The sequence below is a fragment of the Mastigoproctus giganteus genome, chromosome 6 (genome assembly GCF_048544385.1).
Source record: "Mastigoproctus giganteus isolate SK-2022 chromosome 6, ASM4854438v1, whole genome shotgun sequence".
In the NCBI taxonomy this organism is placed as follows: Eukaryota; Metazoa; Arthropoda; class Arachnida; order Uropygi; family Thelyphonidae; genus Mastigoproctus; species Mastigoproctus giganteus.
The window spans coordinates 58,760,132-58,786,922 of record NC_143580.1 but is presented as its reverse complement, the minus strand read 5'-3'; the positions used below and the strand labels follow the sequence as shown (position 1 = coordinate 58,786,922).

At 37.4% G+C, this 26,791-nt stretch overlaps 1 protein-coding gene across 2 annotated transcripts in view; it reads left to right on the top strand.

Annotated features, from left to right (window-relative positions):
* LOC150084324 (AP-1 complex subunit sigma-2-like) overlaps nucleotides 1–26,791 on the top strand; it is a 159,651-nt gene that overhangs the window by 112,133 nt on the left and 20,727 nt on the right. The window contains exon 5 of one of the 2 annotated variants that reach the window (XM_090375170.1): nucleotides 24,545–25,500. The exons of the other annotated variant lie outside the window; for it this stretch is intronic. Within the exon in view, the coding sequence (XP_090231296.1) occupies nucleotides 24,545–24,589 (45 nt within the window). The 3' untranslated portion in view covers nucleotides 24,590–25,500. Of the gene's footprint in view, nucleotides 1–24,544; nucleotides 25,501–26,791 lie in introns of those variants that run through there. 2 annotated transcript variants of the gene reach the window in all.

The following is a 26,791-nucleotide window of genomic DNA, read 5'->3' as shown; positions in this document are numbered from 1 at the left end:
AGAATCACTTTTACCTCTGCCAGCAGCTACTGTTAATCTATTAGTCCTTGTATTCCCCCCAAGCTAGTAGTTTATCGATCCACCTTACACTGCTTCAATAGCATCAACAAATATTCTTGCACTCTTTCTATTTAAGTGTATCCCATCCTTAATGCATGAAAAATCAATGGTGATAACCAAATCAACAGTACAGGCACTCCCTGGCTTGCGTATATTCGACTTCACGTATGTTTTTGCCGGCTGGTGCAAACTTAAAAAAATTGGAAACGTATTTTGCATTCCATAGGAATAAATGGAGGTATCGTGAAAATCTTATAATGTGAACCCAATAACACAATGTGTTTTTTTTTTTTTTTTTTTTTGTAATTAATTTCAGAACCTCGGAAGTTGAAATTTTCGCTATATAAGTAAGCTATTTTTCTCTCTAAAAGGTCATTTTTGTTATGGAAATTAAACTACACTTTCATTGTTATAATATGTTAGGTTATAAGAATCAATTTTGAATGCCTTGGTGATGTTTTTCTAAAACACATTTCTGAAGGTCACTAGCATAAAACAATAAGAACAATTTGCAATTTCCAAGTTTATTGGGTTTTGCTGTTAGCACAATCTGTTATAAACATGTTGTAAACTTGATCTTATTGCATTTATGATGATACTGATAACTGGAATTCTGTGGGTTTTTACGTTACGGCATTATGAGTTCCCCTTCACTGAAATCTTGTCATCTAAAAAACAAAGAAATTTTCAGAATCTGCTGTTCGTTCCTATTTACTTACGGAATGGTGAAGGGAAAGGGACCAACGGAAAGTGCAAGTGCTGGCAGTGCTAAGAAACGAAACAAAATTGATTTAGAAATGAAGATGATTAATTAAGAAGAACAAAGTTTGTCATCTATTGCACGGAATTAGGTCTCGCTGCTTCAACAGTGAATACTGTTTTAAGAGACAGTGTACGTATAAATGAACATGTTAAAGGATGAACACATTTAAGATCAACAGTGATCACAAAAACTGCATTCAGGTGCTGTATCAAAGATGGAAAAGCTATTAATAATATGCATGGAAAATCAGATTCAGAAGCAAGCGCCCCTGAGTCCAATTGCCATTCAAGCAAAAGCAAGAAGTATTTATGAAGGTATTGAGGATAAATACGGTGAACTCCAAGCCAAGCCAAGTTCGTGGCAAGCAACAGGTGGTTTAATAGGTTCAAGCATTGCGCTGGTTTCCAAAACATTAAAGTATGCGGCGAAGTCACAAGTGCCGATTCTGCAGCTGCAGAGAAATTGTGATGTGTTGGGAAAAACCCTTCTAAATCTCCATAGCCCTCAACTTCCGCAGTGGCGTGCTAATTAATTCTCCAGCTGATAAGTATGCCGCTGCGGAAGTTGATCTTATTGCTTTTTTACCTTTCCAACCACAATGCTGGAAAGGTAAAACTTGCTGACGTTATGCCTGTCTCCTCTCTCTCTTTTTGTAATTTTATAATTTTGAAATTTTTGTAATTTTTCCTGTGCATGAGAATAAAAAATTGAATAAATAATTCTTATTCGTCGGACATTTCTTTTTTGCTTCAATCAAATTCAGCATGCATAGTTGCAAGTGCTGCATAAGCATTCCGAATTACGTAAAATTCTACTTAAGTAGAGTTCCACAGAACCCAACCCTTATGTAAGTCGGGGAGTGGCTGTATTGCTTCCTCTTGTTGCCCGTCTGACCTGCTGCTGCTGTAGAAAACAGCCATCCAAGAAATTGACAAAAGGTTCAGCACTGTGTGAGCCCAACCTGCAAATTCCTGTCCACATTTTGAAAGTTAAAATTCTCCATTACGAGACATTCTGATTTGCTGGCCACTATTTCCCTGTATACTGTCAATTTTGTTTTCCCAGGGCTTATATCACACCAAACTGACCCAGCATTGCACTTGTCACCCAAATCATCTGGATGCACTACCTTAGATTTAATATTCTTAACTAAGAGCATAATCCTACCACCTCTCCTGGCCTGTCTGTCCTTACTGTATTCAAATTCAGCATCACTTTTGTCTGAGTGACACCACGTCTCCACTATTCCTACAGTATCTTCATTCGATGACTTAATCAGTACTTCAAATTCATCAAATTTATTTACAATGCTCCTAGCATTAGTGTACATGCAAGTATACATGCACGTGTTCTTACTCATAGTTACCCTAGCACAGCCCTTGTATTCGTTTGTTCCATGGTCCATGATGACCCACAGCAGGGCCTGAAATCCCAGAAACCTTGCTTTCCAGGCTGATGCAAATAGTGGTAATGCAAGAATCACTTTCTCCTTTACCTGCAGCTCTAATTAAACCATGTCTGTGTATCTCTCCAAGCTAGCAGTTTTCTGACTCTCCTATCGCTGTTTCAATAGCATTAGCAAATATTCCTTCACCCCCTTCTATTCAAGTGTATACCATCCCTGTAAAAACAGGAATGTAAAAATCACGGCTTCCACTAGAGGTGCTTCCTACACTCTCACTACTACTAGTAGTGTGGTTACAGTGTGTGATGCATTTTTCGAGACTTGGTTTGATGTCTGAAGTCAGGTGCAGATTCAGAGAGGTGGACAGATGGGGCTTATTTCCCCCTTAATCGTGCATATAAGTGTATGTTTCTAGGTCTATCTAAAAAAAAAAAAAAAAACACACTCAAAAACCTGGCTGTCATGCCTCCCCTTATGATGATACCTGGATACAATAGTGTCTGGAGTTCTGACTTTTCAGAATTTTTGAATAGTATGATGTCATTCATACTTCCTGAAGTTACTACTGCAGTGAGTATGATTGCATCAATACAAGTATTTGTCATATGACTATGACAATACAAGTATTTATCATATGACTGCAAAAATACAAGTATTTGTCAACAATTTCTTCTTTTTTTTTTTTTTTTTTGTCTTGCATTTTTGTTACTTTCCATTGTTAAGTGCCCCTAACAGCTGCGTAAGTCGCTTCAACTACAAGATCGGCACTTCAGTCAATGCTGTTTTCCAGAGACATTTAGATACATTGCAGTCGCAAGTATACATCTCTTACTATAGTTATCATAAATCCATTGTATCTTGTCTTCCAGAAATTATGAAAATTTGTGAATGATCAATAAAATTTTTACAATAAAAAGCTCTTTTATTTCATAATCAATATATACAAATCAAAATACAGTATCTAAAAGAAACGCGAAGGATGTTTCACATAGACCAATCTACCACACGTGTTGGCACATGCACAACTTTTTTATTCGTCTTTTTTTCTTTTTTTTTTTAACTACTGAGGAAATGTAATGGATACATTTTTTTTCATGTTAAAATCTTAATATTGTGAATAAAAAATAACATGAAATATTTCCCATATCACAAATAACGTAAAAACTATCACTAAACATCCCACAATATAAAAACAAATATTACATAGAAAAACAAACTATTCTAGAAAAGGAACACAAAAATCAGATTACATGAATGCACAAATATTCAAGAAAATTTTATTCTAAAAATTGTTGATCTTCTGGTTTGCTCAATAGCTGAGCGATGAAAACAGAGAAATGATTTGATGTAACGATCCGGATCGAATTGAAGCAGTGGTTTTCCCTTTAGATGTGTGGTCATCGTAATCTGCAACTGGTTTAATTGTCAACATTATTCATTCACATATACAATATTATTCATTATGCTAATCGCAATGGTTTCAAAGATATTTCTGGCTTTCTTACTTGAAAAGGGAATTTCACTCAATTTTAAAGATAAACTATCTTCGACAAAATCTCTAAAATCATTAATTTTTATTGCATATTTTATCAGAAAACTTAATTTCCTATTCTGTTTTCACCACCTTGCCACTGAGACTAGAGTTCTTTCATATTCCATGATTTCAGGTAGCATATGGCTTAATGTCCAAGTTTGCAGATGATAAAAAGTTTGGCAGGCAGGGTTATTAATGACACTAAAGACAGTATGCTACTGCAACAGGATCTAGAAAAGTTACACAGATGGGCTGAGAAACGGCAACTGAAGTTTAGCATTGAAAAATGCAAAGTACTCCATATGGGTAGCAGTAACCAAGAGAAACATACCAACTATGTGGCTACTATAGTCAAGGAGGTGAAGAATGAAAAAGACCTGGTGGTAATTGTGCAGTCAGACATGAAGTTCTCTGAGCAGTGCAGACGGGCTGCCAGAGCAGGTCATGGAGTTTTGTCAATGATATATAATAATTTTGCTAGCAGAGACAGAGGTGGGGTAAGGTTCCAGGTACCAATCTGATTGTACTGAAAGAGATGTAAATGATTGTGCCAAACCTTCGAATAAACATTAGTAGTGGCAAAACGCTGCAGGGTAGCAAGCTTATGCATCAGCCATTAAAAAATTAAATAAAATAAATACTTAAATTTCCTCCTTTTTAATAATTTAATTAATTCTTCTGTAAATTTATTCAAACTGCACTTCGATAACACCAGGTAGAAGTTTATTCCAAGAACCAGTTATTCTCCAGACAAGGAAAAATTTCTGCAGTCATCCTGCAGCCATTATTTTTCGATTTAAATTTATATTCCCTTGTGAGTACCATCTGGAAAAGAGTAAGAATTGCATAAATTGATAATAAAAAAAATAAAAAAAAATCAATGGAAAACTGCAAATAAAATTCACTCATATGTAATATGTCCTTGCAAGAACAATGACCCAAATAATCACCTTGATAACTTGGGACCGCCCTGAAGGCAGAATGTGCCAAAATCATGGATAGAAAGTAAAAAAACTACTGAGTGATCAGAAATATTCATATATGTGTGATGACTTTTGAAGAATGAGGCCTGTCGTGAAGATATAATTCTTCTCTTCTCCCTATCAGTCTGTTTGGTTTGGTTTGGTTTGGTTGTTAAGGTAAGTTTAGCTTCATTACACTAAGTAACAAAAAACTATTTGTTATGTATTTGATTTTGTTTACACATAAAAAACATCATTAACATAATGTTTTTTATGTGTATTCTTGTGTGCCAAATCCAACAGTGTCATTAATTTTTCTCTAGTGTCAATATTTCAGGGCATTGAAGGTTTTATGTTTTGTAAAACTTATATGTATTACCTAAGTGCATGGCAGTACTGTGTAAATCCTGTAGTGTTTGTATAACACTGGTCAACACGTAAAATTTTACGAAAATGAAAATACTCAATCTTGACAAATTTCATGCTGCTGAACATGAAAATCACATTGAAATTTCTCGATTGGTTCTTGTTTTTGAATTACAGTTGGGGTCTCATATTAGCGAGTTATTCTATATTATCAATTACGGTTCTCGGCAAAATGTGCGGTAACACTACAGTTTCAGTACCACCATGCTCTTATCACGTGATCAGCAACTGTCTCCTCACTCTGCATCACATAAGTTGTCACCTCAAATGAGTTTTCAACTCTGTTGCAGTAATCATTGAATTTCATGTTACCTAGGTACTGGGTAATTTGTTTTCTGTGAGATTCTTACTTTTTGTGCAGTATTTGTTGTGTAATATTAATATGGCCCGTAATTGTGTGAATAGTCTGGATGGCTTCTGTTATGTATGTAGAGAAGTCACATTAGCTTCAAGAAAGCGTCCCTTAACTTGAGCCATAAAAAATGCCTACTGCTTTTACTTTGGGTGTAAAGTAGGCAACAAGGACAAGAACTGGGCTCCACACATTTGCTGCACTACCTGTTCATCAAAACTCAATGCGTGGGTGAATCGAAAAGGATGTTTTATGCCTTTCGCAGTGCCCATTATATGGAGGCAGCCAACAAATCACTTCACAGACTGTTGCTTCTGTATGGTGCCTCCTATTAGAAAAGGGATGATAATGAAGAAAAAGTGGACAGCGACGTACCCAAATATACCATCTGCAATTCATCCCATTCCTCACAGTGAAGTACTACCTATTCCTGAACCACCCGACCATTTTTCTGTATACTCTGATAAAGATGAAGACACTGATGAACATCAACTTGATATACATGAAGTACAGCAGCCATCTACTTCAAGAGATCCACCATTTTGTCTAAACCTTTATCCTTCTGAACCACATAAACTCACAGACAGTGAAGTTAATGACCTCATCAGGGATCTCAAACTGCCAAAGAATAAGGCAGAGCGTTTGGCTTCGAGATAACAGTGGAATCTTCTAGATCTTTCTGTGAAAGTGACAACATTTCATACTCGAAATAAAGAGTATGATAAATTCTATCAAACAGATGGTAAACTCACTGTTTGTAAGGATATTGATGGTCTAATGGCAGCAATGAACATGAGGCATGTTCCCAAAAAATGGCAACTATTTATAGATGCTTCTAAGGTTAGCCTCAAGGCTGTGTTATTACACAATGGAAATATGCTGCCTTCAATACCTCTTTTGATGCCGTCCACAAAAAAGAAACTTAAGTAAAATTAAATGCAACAAGGCATCATATCTTTAAGAGTATAATAATCTATATAATATTGCTGTAAATACACCATAGACAACTCTTAAACTAAAAACTATGTTAGTAGTGTGAAGGGCATCATTTTATCTGCATCTCATATTGTGCTCTTCCTTCACAATGAGTTGCCATGTATTGCACTACCTCAAATAAGTAACGCTTCACTAAAAGAGAAGACTGTTGTTACTTATTCTCAGTGGGTGCCACCATCCAGACGGCACCATTTCAAAGCTTGTTGGCCTTTATCAGTGGGTGGACAGGTACCCTGGTATTGCAGACATGACAATCCAGTTGTGAAGATAATCCCACAAATCACGTACACCTTTTGGCATCTCTCATATTGTGGGATTATTGTCATGTCTGCAGTACCAGAGTACCTGCCCACCCACCGGTGAAAGGCCAACAAGCCTTGAAACAGTCACCAGAGGGAGCCTGATATTCACAGTTTCCAAGAATAGGTAACAACAGTCTTCTCTACTGGGGAAGCATTGCCTATTTGAGGAATTTGAGTTTTTGAGTGGTGTGAGTTGAAGGAGTTACTGTCCCTTTCATTCTTCTACACAGTTTCTTTTCTTCTTCCACTCCTATAACTTTCCCTCAACTTTTTGCTTTTCTAAGTCTAATAAGGACAAATTGATAGTTATTATCCCACACATATACAAACAAGCCTTGAAACGGTGCCGTCTGGGTAGTGGTGCCCACTGAGAATAAGTAACAATAGTCTTCTCTTTTAGCGAAGCATTACTTATTCGAGGTAGTGCAATACATGGCAACTCGTGAAGGAAGAGCACAATATGAGATACAGATAAAATGATGCCCTTCACACTACTAACCTAGTTTTTTTGTTTAAGAGTTGTCTATGGTGTGTTTACACCAATATTATATACAAAAAAGAAATGTATGCAAAGATAGAGAACATCCTCTTAGGTGCACTATCAGAAGTATGAGTGGCAGATATATGTGGCGATTTAAAGGTAATTGCCATTTTATTAAGACTACTGAAGGATTATACTAAGCATTGTTGCTTTCTCTGTGAGTGGGATAGTCATGCCAAGGATATGCACTACAAGAAGAGGAGTTGGCCTCAATGAAAATCAGCAACACCTGGAATGAAGAACTTAGCATTTGAACCTCTGGTAGATCCAAATAAAGTTTTGCTTCCACTACTCCACATTAAACTGAGGCTCATGAAAAATTTTGTGAAGGCTTTGGAAGTGAACAGTCTTGCATTCACATACTTGCAAGAGAAATTCCCAAGACTTACTGCAGAGAAGATTAAGGCAGGTATTTTCATTGGTCCACAAATAAGGCAACTTTTCAAGAACGAATAGTTCAAATGTGTCCTTAGTGATAGCAAGAAATCAGTGTGGAAAGCCTTTCAAAATGTTTCAACTGGTTTTCAAGGAAATATTTAAGCCAGCAACGACAGGCAGCCTGTGAAAGGTCTCATTACTTCTTACGAGGCGGAGATGGGGGGGAACCCCTGGTGCTGTTAGACATGAACACACTATACTTCTTACGAAAAATTGGGGTGCGACATATCTTTGAAGATGCATTTCTTGCACTAACACCTGGATTTCTTCTCGCCAAACTGTGGTGCTGTCTACAACAAACATGGTGAGCGTTTCCATTAAGACATCAAAGCAAGGGTAAAAGATACAAAAGCAAATGGAGTGCTGCCATGTTAGGTGGCAAAAAGGAAAGCTACCGAAGCTGAATACTATTGAAAGGCATAAAGGTCCCATGTTTGATACAGGTATGTTTGTAGCTCCATGTTACTTCCATATAAATAAAAAAATATACCTTGTATAAATATAAAAAAAATTCCTTTTGCGAAAACAAGAGCCAATCTGACATTTTAAGCACTGTTTCCATGTATAGCACCCAAAATCTATAAAGTAAACTTACTTTCATGCCCATAACAAGTTATGACTCAAAAATTTGTTGTTTAGTATAATATATATATATTTTTAAATTTTTTTTGAAGTGTCCTATTGCTACTAGACAAAGGTCTGTTTTCCCTAGGCTCATTCTAAAGGGCAACAATATTATCCTATATTATATAGGATAACATTGTTGCCAGCACCAAGTCACTTGCGCACTAGAAAGACTTTGTGTATTTATTGGACGACTGTTTTCTATAGTGGCATGTTTGAGAGGCAACCACAGGGAGTAATACTCTTGATCTGATTATCAGCAGAAATTATTCGTGCATTAAGAATCTACAGTAAAAGGAAACACTAGGTGGCAGTGATCAGTGTACCGATGTGGTATATACTTAACGATGTAACTACCATCAGGAGTAAAGAGAAGAGTTTTTGCTTTCATAAAGGTGACTATAATGGTCTCAGACAGTTTTTAAATTCTATACAGTGGGAATTACTGATGATGTTACCAACAGCAAATTCTAAATAGAAAGCATTTAAAGAATTAATCTTGGAAGCTACTAGGCTTTTTATACCAAATAAGAAATACTGTTTAAAGTTTAGGCCTAAATGGCTGCCAGATGAACTGAGACAGGTGGCAGAGAAGGAAAATGCATGGGATGCATATCAATTATTAGGTGACACAGAAGCCTATGGTAGATTAAGCTAGTGTGCAATCAAGTCACAAAGGAGGTGAGGCATGCGAAAGTAGATCATGAGAAATCTTTCAACAGATGCAAAGAAAAACAGCACAGCTGGACAGGTATTTCGAACGAATGGAGGGGTGAAGTGGAAGGGGTTTTTTTTTTTTGGCTGATGCTGCATAAGCTTGCTTTCTTGCATCATATGCCTCTGCTAATGCTAATGACTTCGTTACTCATCTAAATTCTAGTAGGAAGGGATTGAATCAGATTGGTCCACTTGATATCGATGATTTGATTGTTGATAATCCTGCTCAGGTAGCCAACAAACTGAATGAGTATTTTGCATCTACATTCACACATGAGGAATTCTGTAGGGAAGTGTAAACTAGATGTTTATCAAACTTTAACAAGGAGCTAAATGATTTTGTAATAACTGAGAGCAAAGTGGAGGAGGAATTTTTGAAGTCAAGCATAAGAAAGGCACCTGGGATGAATGGGATCTATACAGTTGTATTAAGAAAGGCAACAAAGAAAGTAAGCAAACAGTTAGCCATAATTATGAGTGTATCCTTGGATTCAGGGGAGATCCCAACAGACTGCAGTTATAGTTAAACACAGCATGAGTTTAAGAGAAAATCTTGCCTAACTAATTTGATTAGATACTACAATGCGGTCACAAAGGAACTGGATGCAAAAAATAATTTTGATATCATGCTTGGGTTTCAGGAAAGCTTTTAATACTGTTACACATGGGAAACTGCTATGCAGATTGGAGCAATATGGCATTAGGGGAAAGTTGCTGCTATGGATAAAGGGATCGTTGAGTGGAAGAAGACAGAGTGGTAATCAGTGGACTCTTCTCTTCATGGACTAATGTTATTAGAGGAGTCCCCCCAGTGTTCGGTGTTGGGCCAATTGCTGTTTTCTTATATTTAGCAAAGATATTGATGAATGTATATCAGGCTTAATGTTCAAGTTTGCAGATGATACAAAGGTTGACAGAGTTGTTAACAACAGTAATGACAGTACGCTACTGCAACAGGATCTAAGAAAAGTTGAGCTTATGGGCTGAGAAGTGGCAACTGAAGTCAGCATTGACAAATGCAAAGACTACACGTGGATAGCAGTAACCCCAGGGTAAAATGCAACTGTGCAATACCAACTGTGCTGTGTAGTTTTCATTCTCCTCTACACTCAGTATAGTGGAGAATGAAAAAGACCTGGAGTTATGGTGCAGTCAGATATGAAAGTTTTCTGAGCATTGCAGACAGGCTGCCAGAGCAGCTCATGGGGTTTTGTCAATCATATACTGGAATTTTTCTAGCAGAGTTGAGGAGGTCATTATCCCTTTTTATAAGGCAATAGTCAGGCCACACCTTGAGTACTGCATACAAGTCTGGAGGCCTCATTTTAGCAAGGATGTAGAGCTGCTGGAATGAGTACAGAGAAGGGCAACGAGATTGGTGAGGCAATTTGCAGAACTTAAGCCCTTACCAAGAAGGGCTTAAGTTCTGCAAATTGCACCTGTGAGGTGATCTGATTGAGGTGTTTAAGGCTTTGAATTGTTTGAGCAAGCTTAAAGTTGATGGGATTCTTCCTCCTGCTTAGATTATGCACTTGATTTATGCAGGCATAAATTCAAATTGAAGAAAGACAGTTGCAAAAATTTGCCTTTAGCCTGCCGCAGGTGGTTAATTGCTGGAACAAACTTCCATTTGTTGTGAAAGTTGATAGCTTAAATGAATTCAAAGAACTGGACAAACATTTGGAGCAAATGGATAGGTGAAATAGGAAGTTTTTTTTTTTTTTTTTTTTTTGCTGATACTGTATATGGTTGCTTTTCTGCATCATATTCCACTGCTAATTCTAAGTCCTGCAGCACATATGAAGCCTATTTTGGAATACCTATTATTGATCAAGGGAAGTTTTGGGCACTTCATTTCTGCTGTAGATTATAATTGCAGGTCAACATTAGAGGTATGATTTTGTAGTAGCTGTAAATGTATGCCTTATGCTATACTTTGCAAATGGATAGAGTCCTCAAACCATCAGTGACAGCTACTGCTCTTGTATTGTAGATATATAAAAGTTTAAGAAGGCTGAGGATCAAAAAGTTTTAGTACAGGGGGATCCTTATTATCCAAGGATAATTGGTTCCAGAAAATTCCACTTAAAACGGGGACCAAATTTTTGTAATGTTTATTATTTAAATAAATGAAACTAGGTATAATATTTTAAGAGTTTAAGATTCTATATCTATATGATATTGGTGTAGATATACCACAGACAACTCTTAAAGGCACCTCCGTAGCCAGGTGGGAAGGAGCAGCAGTGCGTAGCACACGCTTCTTGATTAGACTGGGGTTCGAGCCCGTCACCACCAAATACGGAGCATGCGGAAAGGTCAGGGAATGACCACCGCACCGGAGCAATATGGCCTTAGTTACTAATGCTCCTAAAAACCAAATAACTACAATAACAACTCTTTAAAAAAAACTACGGTAGTAGTGTGAAAGGCATTTCATCGGTATCTCATATTGTGCTCATCCTTCACAATGAGTTGCCTATGTATTGCACTACCTTGAATAAGTAATGCTTCACTCATAGAGAAGACTATTGTTGCTTATTCTCAGTGAGCGCCACCACCCAGACGGCACCGTTTCAAAGCTAGTTAGCTTTTCATCATGGGTGGGCAGGTACCCTGGTATCGCAAGTGAAGCATTTCTTATTCGAGGTAGTGCAACACATGGGCAGCTCGTTGTGAAGGATGAGGAGATATGGTGCATCTACACTGGTATTATATAGTAATGGTTAGGTTAGATAACTATTTAGTAGTTATCTGCGAGCAGATCTGATGCATTTGCACTAACTTGTAAGCATGTTAACTCAATACGCAACTTGAGGCTCTGTCCTAAAATGCGACGTAATAGTAATGATTATTATGTACTGTACTTTTACATAGTAAAAAATGGGTGAAGCAACTGAAAAATTGGAAAATTATTTTATTAGACATTTTTTATTATAAAAGAAGATCATTCTCACAAAAAAATATTCAAGTGCTTGGTCAATTTTCTCAAGGGAAAAAGCTTTAATTTTCAAATCCTCGTAATTGCAGGGACTCGTATACTGGGGACCCCCTGTATATTCAGCAACTCATCCTCTGTTTCCTGGTGCCACACAGTTATCTGCCAACTCCCAATCCACATTCCAGAGAAGAGTCTTAAGAATTGGTTGATGAATCTAGAGAATGAAATAAATGAGATTACACATCTTAGCCTGTTCAAGTAAGCACCACATTTTACTAATTGGGATGAACTTGTTAACCTAATGAAAGATTTGGGCTTAACTAAATCCATTGCAAAACTCCAGACATCTTGTTTAAAAAATTGGAATCTACTGGATCCCAGCTGCAAGGCTTCCACATACAGAAAATGATTGATTGATTCCTGTTACACACTATTCATACTATAGACTATTGAACCATGCAGCATGTTAGAGATCATGTATGATCAGATATAAACAAGATGTCTATTGAATTTAAGATTCTTGGGTTTCCTTCTGAGTTTGTAAGGTGGTTTCACCAAGTTACCTTGCTCTGTACAGGATAACAAAATGGTCTGCCATATGTTATCGCCTTATGCACACAGTGTAATAAACAATTCCTTGGTTTCAAGAAACAGCCTTCCTTCCATCAGTCCACATCAAGCTGGGGCTGGTCAAATAATTTGTTGAAGCATTGGATCCTCAAGGTAGCATGTTTATTGGTCCATAAATTAAGCAGACAACTTCACAAGAAATGAAAGACAAAAGGACTGATGGTGGGAGAAATGCTTGGCAGTCATTTCACTTTATAGCGAATAACTTTCTTTGTAACATTAAGAGTAAAAATTATTAAGAACTAGTTTCAAAATTATTGAAAAATGGGATGCAAAATGTCAATCAAACTCTGTTACTTGCATTCTCACCTGGATTTTTTTCAGGTGAGAATGCTTCAAATCTAGGTGATGTCAGCAAATAGCATAGGAACAGATTCTAACCCAAGGATCTTTAGTGGAGAAGGGATACCAAGGAAGGTGGGATATAGCTGTGATGGGCAACTATATCCGGTTCAGAGCGATCACCGACCACTAAATCCAGACATTCCAGTGTACACTTTTAAGGAAATTTTTTTTGATTAACTCAGGAGGACTTCAAATTTTTAATTTGTAGGCTTTTTTTTTTTTTTTTAGCTTGTTTACATTTAGCAAAGATTAATTAATGCCTATTCTGTACAGCAGTTAAACATTGTTAATATATCTGATATAGTATTACTTCTTATTACTTTTCTTTCATTTCTGAGTAAACCGTTGATATCATACAAAACCTGAGATCATATATAGGTCCTTGAGGCTGTCATAGACATTCTCTCAAGTATGCCAAGCTGTGTTTGCTACCCAGAAGTCCAAATCGCTCATGGAACTGATATTCGGGTCACATTCAAGTCTACCTAATTTTGTTGAAGTCCAGTTGGTCTGTAATAGCAAAATCCTCAAGGTAGCATGAGGATTCTGCTTGCATCTTCACAATGTCAGGACTATTAGTAACCCTGAGTAACTAATAGTCCTGTGTGCAAGTCCGGAAATACAGTACCTAGCATACTGGAGATGACCTAGATGGGAACCAATGTAAGCAGGGGTTGAAGTGTGGTGCCCCACACCACACAGAGGAATGTCGCCCCTCTCTGTTACCAGGCAATACTAGGTGGTTGATGACTCTCATCAACTGGTGAAATACCACCACTTTGCTTATTGGAGGCTTGAAGTGGTGGAACCCATGTTTAGTCTCCAGAGCTAAGTTCCGGACAACCCTTCCTCATCTCTTCCATCATGCAGTATGACCGATGACTTTTGAGGTTATGATGGACATCATGACGAGATCCAATCTTCCTTAAATTTCAAGGGTACAGCTCTAAAATGGTGTTCGCAGGCCCGCCACTAGATAGTCCACTGGACCGAACCTATTGGTAACTCTCTAGGAGGCTTCCAGATCAGCTAGTGTATAATCTCACTACCTCTGTTCTGCCAGATAGTGACTGCAGGAATTCTGAGTATGTATGCGTGGGGAGGAGGGGCATTATCGAGGCCATATTATGTCAAGGAGCTGGTTATATTCTTGCCATGTGTATGCCCTGTCCAAAAATTTCATTACTTCTTATAGCAAGACCCCCCCCACCTTTTCTTACTACCGAATACACCATGAACTGCCAAACTAATAGAACAAACTTATCTACAAACAAACCTGAACTTCCCAAAAACTTACTTATTCGTTTCACAAATATACATTATCTTGCTTCTAATCTCAGTGATGTCCATTTCCACTTAGTCTGCCAAACACCATGTTCTTTTTCAGACAGAATCCCAGTTCTCAGTTGATTCAACCATTGCTCATCTCAGTTGTCTGAATTATTTGCTGTATGATTCCTTTCGCTTCAAAAGTGGTACTTGTGCATATGTCCATTCTGATATTCCCTGTCAGAAACTTAGTGATTTGTAATATCCTCTTTTCGATCATCTCTGGGTTAAAATTTCTCTACCATGTTCTGTCAAATTCATCTGTTGCCTCTATCATTCTCCCAACTCCATTTATCACTTGGAATTCTTTGACTTTATCTGTTTGAAATTTGACTTTCTCCAGTCCAGCTTTCCTAACAGTGAGGTAATTTTCCTTACTGATTTTAATGTTCACAACTCCAATTGGCTTAAATTTTCTAGATGCACCAACCCAGCTGGTCGAGATGCTGAGGCTTTTGCAATCACTAATGACTTCACACAGATTGGTCATTTACCTACCAGAATACCAAATGATCCTATCCACACAGCCAACTCACTTGATCTTTTTCTCACAAACAACCCTTTTAAGTACACGGTCAAGGTGAGTGGTCCTTTAGGCACCTCAGATCACAACTTGATGGTGGTCTCTTCTCCAATGGAGCCTTTCTCTCATGGCCATTCTCAACCTCGTGTTGTTTGGCATAACAAGAATGCAAAATCAGATGATCTGCAAGATTTCATTTCCTTGATCGGATTACTGTTTCAAATCTTCTGATGTCAACATTTGCTCAGATCGTGTCAGCGAAATCATTCTTGTAGGGATGGACTCCTTTATTCCACACTCCACCTAAAAATCTCATCCTTTATCTGATCCTTGATTTTCCAATAATTATGTTGAGGCTGTTCAAGAAAAGAATGTTTCATGTTGTAATTGGCTTGTCTCCAAATCTCCAGGTTCATTTTCTGCCTACACCAAAGCTCGCAACAGTTGTAAAGCAGTTATTAATCAGACCAAAGACTTCGAACATGCTAAGAGTAGAAAATGTGCTTCTTGTCCAAATGGTAGTCAAGCATTCTGGTCTCCTGCCAAAGCTGTTGGCTGCAACTTTTGCCCATCTCTGTTCCCACCTCTGTCAAAACCAGATGGTTCTATTGCCACTTTAGCCAAAGATAAAGCTGACCTGCTAAGCATCCTACTTTTCTTCCAACTCATGTATTGATGATCTTGGTAAACCATTCTTAGTACACGCCATTCAGTGTACTGGGAATGGTCGTCTCCCCTCAAAAGGATATCAGGATTTTGAATGATCTTGATGCTAAGACACCTCCAGCTCCTGATGGTATTTCTCCTCTTGTTCTCAAGACCTGTGCTCCTGAACTTAGTCCTGTTCTGCGTCACCTTTTTTTCACTTTCTTATTTCAAACGTGTTTTCCATTCTGCTTGGAAATATGCTCATATCCTGCCAGTTCCAAAAAACAGTTAGCAATCCCTCCCAACCAGTTATCACCCCATTGCACTTACTTCTATTCTTTCTAAAGTAATAGAGTACTGAATTAACCACCAACTCTTAAGTTATCTAAAAACCTTCCATCTGATCAATCATTGCCAGTATGGATTCTGTCAGTGTCAATCCACTGGTGATATTCTGGCTTGTATTACCCACCTATGGAAAAATTCAGTGGAAAATTTTGGTGAAACTCAAGCAGTTGCTCTTGACATTTCAAAGGCTTTTGATTGTGTTTGGCATAAAGGTTTTCTAAATAAGCTTCCACCTTATGGTTTGCCATCTGTTTTTTATAATATTTATCCAGTTTTCTCTCTGACTGCTCACTGTGGGTGATGGTAGATGGCTCTCTCTTCTAACTTTTCCACTAATGCTGGTGTTCCTCAAGGTTCAGTTCTTTCTCCCACTCTTTTTTCTTTTTCCCCACTCTTTTCCTCTTGTATATTAATGACCTTCTTCCATTAATGGACTGGAAATTATATCCACAGGTTTGCTGATGATAGCACGTTGTGTTCCACCTTCTAGTTTGAGAAACCTTGCCCTGCTCAAACAGTTTCAACTTCTGTCACTATCTGGCAGAATAGAGGTAGTGAGATTATACACTAGCTGATCTGGAAGCCTCCTAGAGAGTTACCAAATATCCACTACCAATTCCTTAAATGCTGATCTCCAGTGGGGCAAAGATAACTTAATTTCAATTCTTCTGAAACTCAGTCCTGTCTTATATCCCACAAAAATAATTCTTCTACTCCTATGCTTATCTTCAGTAATACTCTGATTTCTAGGCAGGGTCATATATCTTTATTGGGGGTTACCTGACTTCTAATCTCCCTTGGCACAAGCACATTACAAATATTGCTTCCTCTGCATCTAAAAAAATCTATTTTTCTCTTTTGCTCTCAGTATTACTTTTCTTCCAAACAGCTGTTCACTCTGTACAAATTGCAAATCTACCCTACCATGGAATATTGTTCCCACATCCAGGACGATGCCTCCAAAACCTCTCTGTCTTGTCAATTCCATTCAAATGAGAGCAGTTAGGTTAATTAATGACTCATCTCTAACAGAGTCTCTCCACTCATCTCAGATGTTCTGTTTCTGCTGCATGCTTTTTCTATAGATACTTCCATGGGCACTGTTCTTCTGAATTGGCTTCTGTAATTCCCACTCTCTTTTCCAAAGCAGTCTGAACTCGTGTCCAACCAGTCAACATCCTTTTACTGTCCAACTTCAAACTCACAGAACCAACTTTTCTTCTTCCTCATTTATTCATTCAACTTCCATTTTCTGGAACAGCCTTCATTCATCGTAATTTCCCAAAAATTACAATCTTCAGAAGTTCAAGTCTAATGTCAACAAGTATCTTTCATCTTCTTAACCTCCAACCCATGCACAGTACTAAGTACTATAGGTTCACATTGGGGTCACATTTGCACATTTCCAGTCTATGGGTACCTCCCCTGAGTCCAAGGAAGCTCTCATAATTATGGCTAAGGGGTTTGCTTACTTCCTTTGCTGCCTCCTTTAATATAACTGGATAGATCCCATCCACCCCGGGTGCCTTTCTTGTGTTTATCTTCAACAGTTTCTCCTCCACTTTACTCCCAGTTATTTCAAGATTCTGTAGCTTACTGCTAGAGTTGAATACACCTCTGGCATTCCCCTCGCTGAATAACTCCTCATGTGTGAATGTCGATGCAAAATATTCATTTAGTTTGTTAGCTACCTGAGCAGGATCATCAACACTTGACCCATCAATATCAAGTGGACCAATCTGATTCATCCCCTTCCTTCTAGAGTTTACATAAGTAAAGAACTCTTTGCTGTTTTTCTTTGCATCCCTTGCCAAGGATTTCTCGTAATCTGCCTTCGCCTGCCTAACCTCCTTTGTAACTTGGTTGCATATCAACTTGTATCTATCATAGGCTTCTGTGTCATGTGTTAATTTGTATGTATCCCATGCATTTTTCTTCTCTGCCATATGCCTCATTAGTTCATCTGACATCCATTTTGGCCTAAACCTTGAACAATATTTCTTAGTTGGTATGTAAAGCCTAGTAGCTTCCAAGATAAGTTCTTTGAATGCTTCCCATTTTGAATTTGCTGTTGGTAACATCATCAGTTGGTCCCACTGTATAGAATTTAAATACTGTCTCAGTCCATCGTAGTCGCCTTTACGGAAGCAATAACCCTTCCCTTTACCCCTAATGGTAGTTACCTCTTTGAGTAAATCCCACTTCAGCACACTGTGATCACTGCGACCTAGTGGTTCATTTATCTGCAGATTCTTAATGCATGAAGAATCACTGCTGATAATCAAATCAAGAGTATTACTCCCTCTAGTTGCCAACCGAACATGCTGATGTAGAAAACAATCATCCAATAAATCCACAAAATCCCTGCTAGTGTGTGAGTAACCAGCCCCCAAATTCCAGTCAATATCTGGGAAATTAAAATCTCCCATTATAAGACACTCTGATTTACTGGCCCACTCTATTTCCCTGTACAGTTCCTTATTATACTCATCAGAGTCATTAGGCCTATAGCACACTCCTACTCTCAATTTTGATCTCCCAGTGTTTATGTCACACCAAACTGACTCCACACTGCACTGTCCAGCGATGTCGACTGGCTTCACTTCCTTGGTTTTTATGTGTTTCTTAACTAATAGCATAACCCCTCCCCCCTTCCTATCCTGTCTATCCTTTCTGTAGACGTTGTACTCCCCAAATTGCAGTTCTGCATCCCTTATATCTGTGTGACACCACGTCTCTGATATCCCAACAATATCTGCCTTCGATGTTTTGAGCAATACCTCAAATTCATCAAATTTATTTACTAAACTCCTCACATTGGTGTACACGCAAGTATACCTGCACCTGTTTCTATTCTTAGCTACCCTAACACAACCCATGTGTTTACTTGTACCGCAATGGCTCCCAGCAGTCTCTGAAATACCATGCATCTTGTTTTTCAGGCTTCTGCTCATTCTAATAGAAGCAGTGCAAGAATCTCTTTCACCTCTGCCAGTGGCTACTGTCAATCTATTGGTCTTTGTCTCCCCCCAAGCTAGCAGTTTTCCGACCCACCTAACACTGCCTCGATAGCATCAGCAAATATTCTTGCACCCTTTCTATTTAAGTGTATCCCATCCCTGTAGAAGCAATCTCTCCTGTTAACAAGTACAGTCCAGGCTGAAAAAAATTCTACCCCTTGAGCCTTGCACAATCTTTCCAGGGCCGAATTGATCGACAAGGCTCTCATCGTATACTCCCTCCTATCGTGTCTGGGCAGAATTGCAGACACTTTCAAATTCAACCCTAATTCTCGGCTTTTGTTCAACAGTGACCTGTACTTGTTAAGTAATTCTGCCGGTCTCCTACTCTTAATATTATTAGTGCCAACGTGTACAACTATATCACCTTTTGTGCCCTTAAAAGATGATATTCGCTCTACAACGTCATCAACCTTTGCCCCTGGCAGACATACCCTGGTCCTGTTCCAGGAGGATCAAAGGCTGACACAAGTAATTATAGACCTGTGAGCTTAACTTCTGTTCCAGGAAAATTAATGGAGGCACTGGTTAAAGAAGCACTGCAGGATCATTTAGACAAGACTTCAGTTATAGCTCAGACACAGCATGGTTTTGTTAAGGGGAAGTCTCGCCTGACCAACTTGATTGGATACTATGATGCAGTCACAAAAGAACTGGATGCAGGGAATAACTTTGATATTATATACTTGGATCTTAGAAAGGCTTTTGATACGGTTGCACATGGAAGACTGCTACACAAATTGGAGCAGTGTGACATTGGAGGCAAATTGCTGCTGTGGATAAAGGGGTGGTTGAGGGGGAGAAGACAGAGAGTGGTAATCAATGGACACTGCTCATCGTGGACTAATGTTATTAGTGGAGTCCCTCAGGGCTCAGTGTTGGGTCCATTATTGTTTTCTGTATTTATAAATGATATTGATGATGGTATATCAAGCTTAATGGCCAAGTTTGCAGACGATACAAAGGTTGGCAGGGTTGTCAAGGACACTACTGACACTATGCTGCTGCAACAGGATCTGGAAAGGTTGAGCAGATGGGCTGAGAGGTGGCAAATGAAGTTTAACATTGACAAATGTAAAGTACTACACATGGGAAACAGCAACCCCAGAGCAACGTATCAACTCTGTGGTACTACACTGACAGTGGTAGAGAATGAAAGGGACTTGGGGGTGGTTGTGCAGGCAGATATGAAGTTCTCTGAGCAGTGCAGACGGGCTGCAAGAGTAGCTCATGGAGTATTGTCAATGATATATAGGAATTTTTCCAGCAGGGATAAGGAGGTGATTATTCCATTGTATAAGGCAATGGTCAGGCCACACCTTGAGCACTGTATACAGGTCTGGAGGCCTCATTTCAAGAAGGATGTAGAGCTGCTGGAACGAGTACAGAGAAGGGCAACAAGATTAGTGAATGGAACAAAGGAGTGCTCTTACGAAGAGAGGCTTAAGTTTTGCAAATTACAGTGTCTGGAGACTAGGCACCAGCGAGGTGATCTGATAGAGGTGTATAAAGCCTTGAATGGTTTAAGCATGCTCAATGCTGATGGGATTCTTCCTCTAGCTCAGAAAAATCACCTGAGAGGGCATAAATTCAAATTGAGGAAAGACAGATGTAGGATAGACGTGCGGAAATTTGCCTTTAGCCAGCGGGTGGTTGGTTGGTGGAACAGACTTCCATCCCTTGTGGTGGAGGTTGATAGCCTAAATAAGTTTAAGGCTCAGTTGGACAAGTATTTTGAACGAACAGAGGGGTGAAGTGGAAGTGGTTTTTTTTTTTTTTTTTTTGGCTGATGCTGCATAAGCTTGCTTTCTTGCATCAAATGCCTCTACTAATGCTAATGCTAATGATCCTGCAGTGCTTCTTTAACCAATCCATTAATTTCCATGGAACAGAAGTTAAACTAACAGGTCTGTAATTACTTGTGTCACCCTTTAATCCTCCTTTGTGAATTGGGGTCACATTTCTACATCTCCAGTCCATGGGTACCTCCCCTGAGTCCAAAGAAGCTCTCATAATTATGGCTAAGGGATTGCTTACTTGCTTTGCTTCCTCCTTTAATATAACTGGATAGATCTCATCCACCCCAGGTGTATTTCTTATGTTTATCTGCAACAATTTCGCCTCCACTTTGCTCTCAGTTATTACAAAATCGTCTAGTTACTACCATAGTTTAATACACCTCTGGCATTCCCATTCCTGAATAGCTCCTCACGTGTGAATGTAGATGCAAAATACTCATTTAGTTTGTTAGCTACCTGAGCAGAATCATCAACAGTTGAACCGTCGGTATCAAGTGGACCAATCTGATTCATTCCCTTCCTTAAAGATTTTACATAAGTAAAGTACTCTTTGCATCTGTTGCCAAATATTTCTCATAATCTGCCTTCGCCTGCCTATTCTCTTTTGTGACATTGTTACAGACCAGCTTATATCTATCATAGGTTTCCAAGTTACCTGTTAATTCGTGTCCCATGCATTTTTCTTCTCTGCCACATGTCTCATTAGTTCATTTGTCAACCATTTAGGCCTGAACCTTGAACAATATTGCTTAATCGGTATGAAATGTCTAGTAGCTTCCAACATTAATTCCTTGAATGTTTCCCACATTGAAGACTGCTGCACAAATTGGAGCAGTGACATTGGAGGCAAATTGCTACTATGGATAAAGGGATGGTTGAGTGGGAAAAAACAGAGTGGTAATCAATGGACACTGCTCTTTGTGGACTAATGTTATTAGTGGAGTCCCCTAAGGTTCAGTGTTGGGTCCATTGTTGTTTTCTGTATTTATTAATGATATTGGTGATGGTGTATCAGGCTTAATGTCTAAGTTTGCAGATGATACAAAGGTTGGCAGTGTTGTTAATGACACTAATGACAGTACACTACTGCAACAGGATCTAGAACAGTTGAGCAGATGTGCTGAGAGGTGGCAACTGAAGTTTAACATTGACAAATGTCAAGTACTGTATATGGGTAGCAGTAACCGCAGAGTGATGTATCAACCGTGTGGTACAACACTGACTGTGCTAGAGAACGAAAAGAACCTGGGGGTAATTGTGCAGTCAGATATGAATTTTTCTGAGCAGTGCAGACAGTCTGCAAGAGTAGCTCATGGTGTCTTGTCAGTGATATGCAGGAATTTTTCTAGCAAGTATAAGGAGGTGTTATCCTCTTGTATAAGGCAATGGTCAGGCCACACATTGAGTACTGTATACTAATCAGGAGGCCTCATTTTAAGGAGTACAGAGAAGGTCAACAAGATTAGTGAATGGAACAAAGGGTTGCTCTTCCAAAGGAGGGCTTAAGTTTTGCAAATTACAGTGTCTGGAGACTAGGCACCTGCAAGGTGATCTGAATGAGGTGTATAAGGCCTTGAATGGTTTGAGCATGCTCAATGCCACACCTTGAATACTGTATACTGGTCTGGAGGCCTCATTTTAAGAAGGATATAGAGCTTCTGGAACGAAGGGTTGCTCTTACGAAGAAAGGCTTAAATTTTGCAAATTATAGTGTTTGGAGACTAGGCACCTGTGTGGTGATCTGATTGAGGTGTATAAGGTATTGAATGGTTTGAGCATGCTCAATGCTGATGGGATTCTTCTTGTTGCTTAGAATAATTGCTTGAGTGGTCATAAATTCAAATTGAGTAAAGACATTTGTAGGATAGATGTGCGGAAGTTTGCCTTTAGCCAGAGGGTGGTTGATTGCCAGAACAAACTTCCATCCACTGTTGTAGAAGTTGATAACTTAAATAGATTCAAGGCAGAACTAGACAAACATTTAGAGTGAGTGGATGGGTGAAATGAGATCAGCTTGCTTTCTTGTATCATATACCTTCTAATGCTAAAGGTTGGTGGAGAATGGAAAATATCTAACTTGCTTACTTTTTGTTGGTGTATTTGCAAGTATTATTGCTTGGTTTCATGCTTTCAGAAATTAGTATAAAAAAAAACTTTTTTTTTTTTGCTATCATACAATGATAAACTTGAAATTAAAAAATTAGATAGAGGATCTCTGCCTGAATTAAATATTGTGGGAAAACAGTGAAAAAAAATTTTTTATATCGCTACTACCGGTTGAAATCGCCATTGACCAGCTGGTTTGTTTAAGTATGAATGTAAATAAAAGAACATAAAAGATTAATATTAATTAATCCCAGTAAAAAAAAAAAATGTGTTGCGTGTTCCATATTACAAATCACTGCTATTATAGAATAAATTTATTCTGATTTCTAATGCAAGCATATTTAATTTTAAAAAATTTTCTAGACCTGAGTTTTAAGAATTCGTTTACAAAAAAAATTGGGTTTTATTAAAATTGAGATTCTACCTTCTCCATTAAAAAAAAATAAATAAATAATAAAAATAAAAAATTCATTCTCGGCTTCTTTTGGAACCAAGAGAAAAAAAAGTAGGAAGGGAGTTAATTTTATCTTTCTGTCACTTGTGAAAGTCAACAAACACAAGATAGAAAAAATTTACAATAAAATTTTACAAAAAAAAATTAATATTTAAAATTTTTAACTCTCTCTTGAATGGAATTTAAATTAAAGATTTTAATTTCATTCAACTGAGAGTTTGAATTTTTAATAGAGAAACTGAAAGAAAAACTTCCTTTTAACCTACTGCTAGACATGTTGGTAAACTCCATCGTGTCTCCCCACTGTTAAAATATCTGTTAGCATTGTCAGTGTTAATATGAGCTTAGAATGGTTTTCAATTCAGTTATGTCTGCGTTCAGAATGCACTGTGCATCCGTTTGTGTATATTTTCTCATAGAGGTTTTGGCTTTGGTTTCTTTTGCTCTACATCATATTTTGGAAGTCGTAGTCAGGAATTTTTTTTTTTTTTTTTTTTGTGGATAACAAGTTTGCTGTTACTAAACATACTATTTGCTCTTATTACTCAATGGGACATCAAAATGGTGTCAGAATTATAAGTACAGCATTTTAAACAATTTCTGCAATTTTTCCCCAGAAATATTGATAATTACATGTAACGCAATGAGTGCCTACCCATTTAACTTTTTTTTATTACATCCACTGCCAGGTTAAAGATACCACAAGTAATAATTAGGTGAACAGAGTTGATTAACTGTGTAAAAAAAATGCTATAAAAGAAAGTTAGCCAGGATGTGATCTCCATGCAATTCATCCATGCAATTCAAAACAGGTTAAATAAACTTAATCAGTGGCAAGGAATGAAGATTAACTCAAAAAATCCTATATTCCAACTGCAAACACCCATAAGCTTTTATGTTTTTTTTAGTTAAAACTTTAATTTATTTTGTACCTTTTAACAACACAACTATAAATGTAAGAACCTAATCTCCACCTGTGGGGTGGAAATGTATACTTTTCCAGGGCCAGGTAGTCTGTGAGAGGAGCAGTTCTGTAAGAAAATGTCCCCTTGCAAAACAGAACCTAATGATAAACATTCTTTTGTAGACATGGATCCATAAATTCATGGTTGTGCTTTGTAAGCACTATAATTATATTCTCGATTGGGAAGGGTAATATTCATTAGAGAATAAACCAGACATAGCTGTACTGAATCTTTATAAAATGAAAATATTCAATAATTTTACCAAAAATTTCTTGGAAGTTGCCTGTTTAAATTTACATATATCCTTGCCTTTTAGGAAGAGACTCCACAGGGATTTTTTGAAGATCACAGCCTTGGTTAGATGGTGTCAAAAAGAAGTCATTTGTATTTGAAATTGAATATGTCAGCTTGAGCAAGTACCTCCCAAAACTTCAGTACTGGATATATTTAATATTGTTAAAAAAACTGATAATGCACTGTATGCAAAATATATTTATATATGCTGCCTGTTCTATTATGTACATACATATTTTGTGAAATGTTCGAGAATCAAGTTGGGTTGTAAAAACTCTTCACTTTGTACAAAAAATAGCTGAAGTAAATGTTAATGGGACATCAAAATAAGTTTTAATGATTCATGCCATGTGTTGTGTGTGTAAGAGAATTCTCATATGATGCCATCAAGAAAAGGAAAAATGAAGGTTGAGTTCATTTAGACATTGTGTTAAATGTAGATAATAGTACATAAACTGGCAGGTGCTTGTAGAAAATGCAACTTCTTGTTTTTTTTTTCTGTTTAATACTGTTGCTTGATCATTAATTCTTGTCTGATAAAATCGAGAGATTGTGACTGTTGATAAACATTTTATTCTGATATTTCAAACCAGTGTTGTCACGGCTGAAAGTTGAGCTGTTGGCTGTATTTGAAGTGCTGATCCACAGCAGTTACATAAATCAATTTTTGATGAAATTTAACTGTGATATAAGTAAAAAAAGTATGTTCACAAAATACAGTGTAGTGGGTCACACTATCATAAGGCATTACCTTTCAGAATATCAGGCAAAATTTTTATCAGAAATGCAGTATTTCCTGCAGGAAACTGGAAAATTAGCAGAACTGGCATGATATGTAGGCTCCACTTTATTAAGTGAATTATTGCTAAGAGTCAGAAACATGTATCAGAAAAAAATTATGGGGACCTTGCTATTGTTTCATTTCCATTGCCATGTGATAAATGAATATATTCTTCAGCATGTGCTGTTCTACACCTTTAGCCACTCTCACTATATATCATAAAGCTGTAATGATATAAGGTGTTGCTTTTTTTAATCACATTTCATATAAATTTTCGTGATATTATTTAGATAAACTGTATCAACTTCTTTTCTTACATTTATTAACTGGTGTGTTTGTTTTGATTGCACACACAACAGTAGTACCATCAAAAAATAAGTAAACTGAATTTTAAAAAAATTAAAGTAACTAGTTTCACCTTATAAAAATAAACTTCATTTTCCCATTCCTTCCAATAATTTAAGACTTCAGCTATCTACTTCAACAACATTAAGTGGAAGTTTATTATAACAATCAGTAACCCTTTTGTGTGTGGCAATGTATTTATCAATGTGGTCATTGATAAACTTCAGTGGTCATTTTTCAGCCTATCCACTTAAAATATCATAACTTGATTACTTTCATTAATTTTAGTATTAGTATAAACATATGATGCAAGAAAGCAAGCTTATACGGCATCAGCCAAAAAAATTAAGCAAATAGACAACCAACTGAAGAATACTTACAGATACAGAATACTGGTGCCTTTATGGCATTGGTTGTTGTGTTACTTTACACACCACCACCACCATGAGATGTGCTAGTGCAGTAGTTGTGTAATTACTGCTCATGTTGTTGGCTATTGTTTAATTCCCATAGATTTGGTTGTTTTTTCTTTTCTCTTCCTTGATTTTCTATAAAACACAATTTAAATTTCTTTCTGGCAGAGATTTCCAGCTTTCAGTATACAAATATGTAGTATTGAATTACAGAAAATTAAACAGCAGAAATCACAAATAGGAACTGTATGTGAATAATAGCATTTTAGTGCATAATTACTTATATGAGTTGACTATAAAGTGGTGACACTTATTTTTTTTAAATAGTGGCACCAGAATTTATAGGTCAAAGTGAAAGGAAGGCTGTATACTTATTCTAGTGATGTTACCACTGCTGAAAACATTTCTAAAACTCTTCCTTTGGAATTTACTTTATGACCTGCATCACATCCTTTTGAATATTTCCTGGAATTTCCTTTGAAAGTGAATTTAGCATTAGTAGAGGCATATGATGCAAGGAAGCAAGCTTATATAGCATCAGCAAAAAAAAAAAAAAAAACCCTTCACCCATCCAATCACTCCAAAAGTTTTTCTTATTCAGCCTTGAATTTATTTAAGCTGTCAGCTTCCACAATGACAGATGGAAATGTGTTCCATCAATCAACCACCTGCTGGCTAAAGGCAAATTTCTGCACATCTATTCTACAACTGTCTTTCCTCAATTTTAATT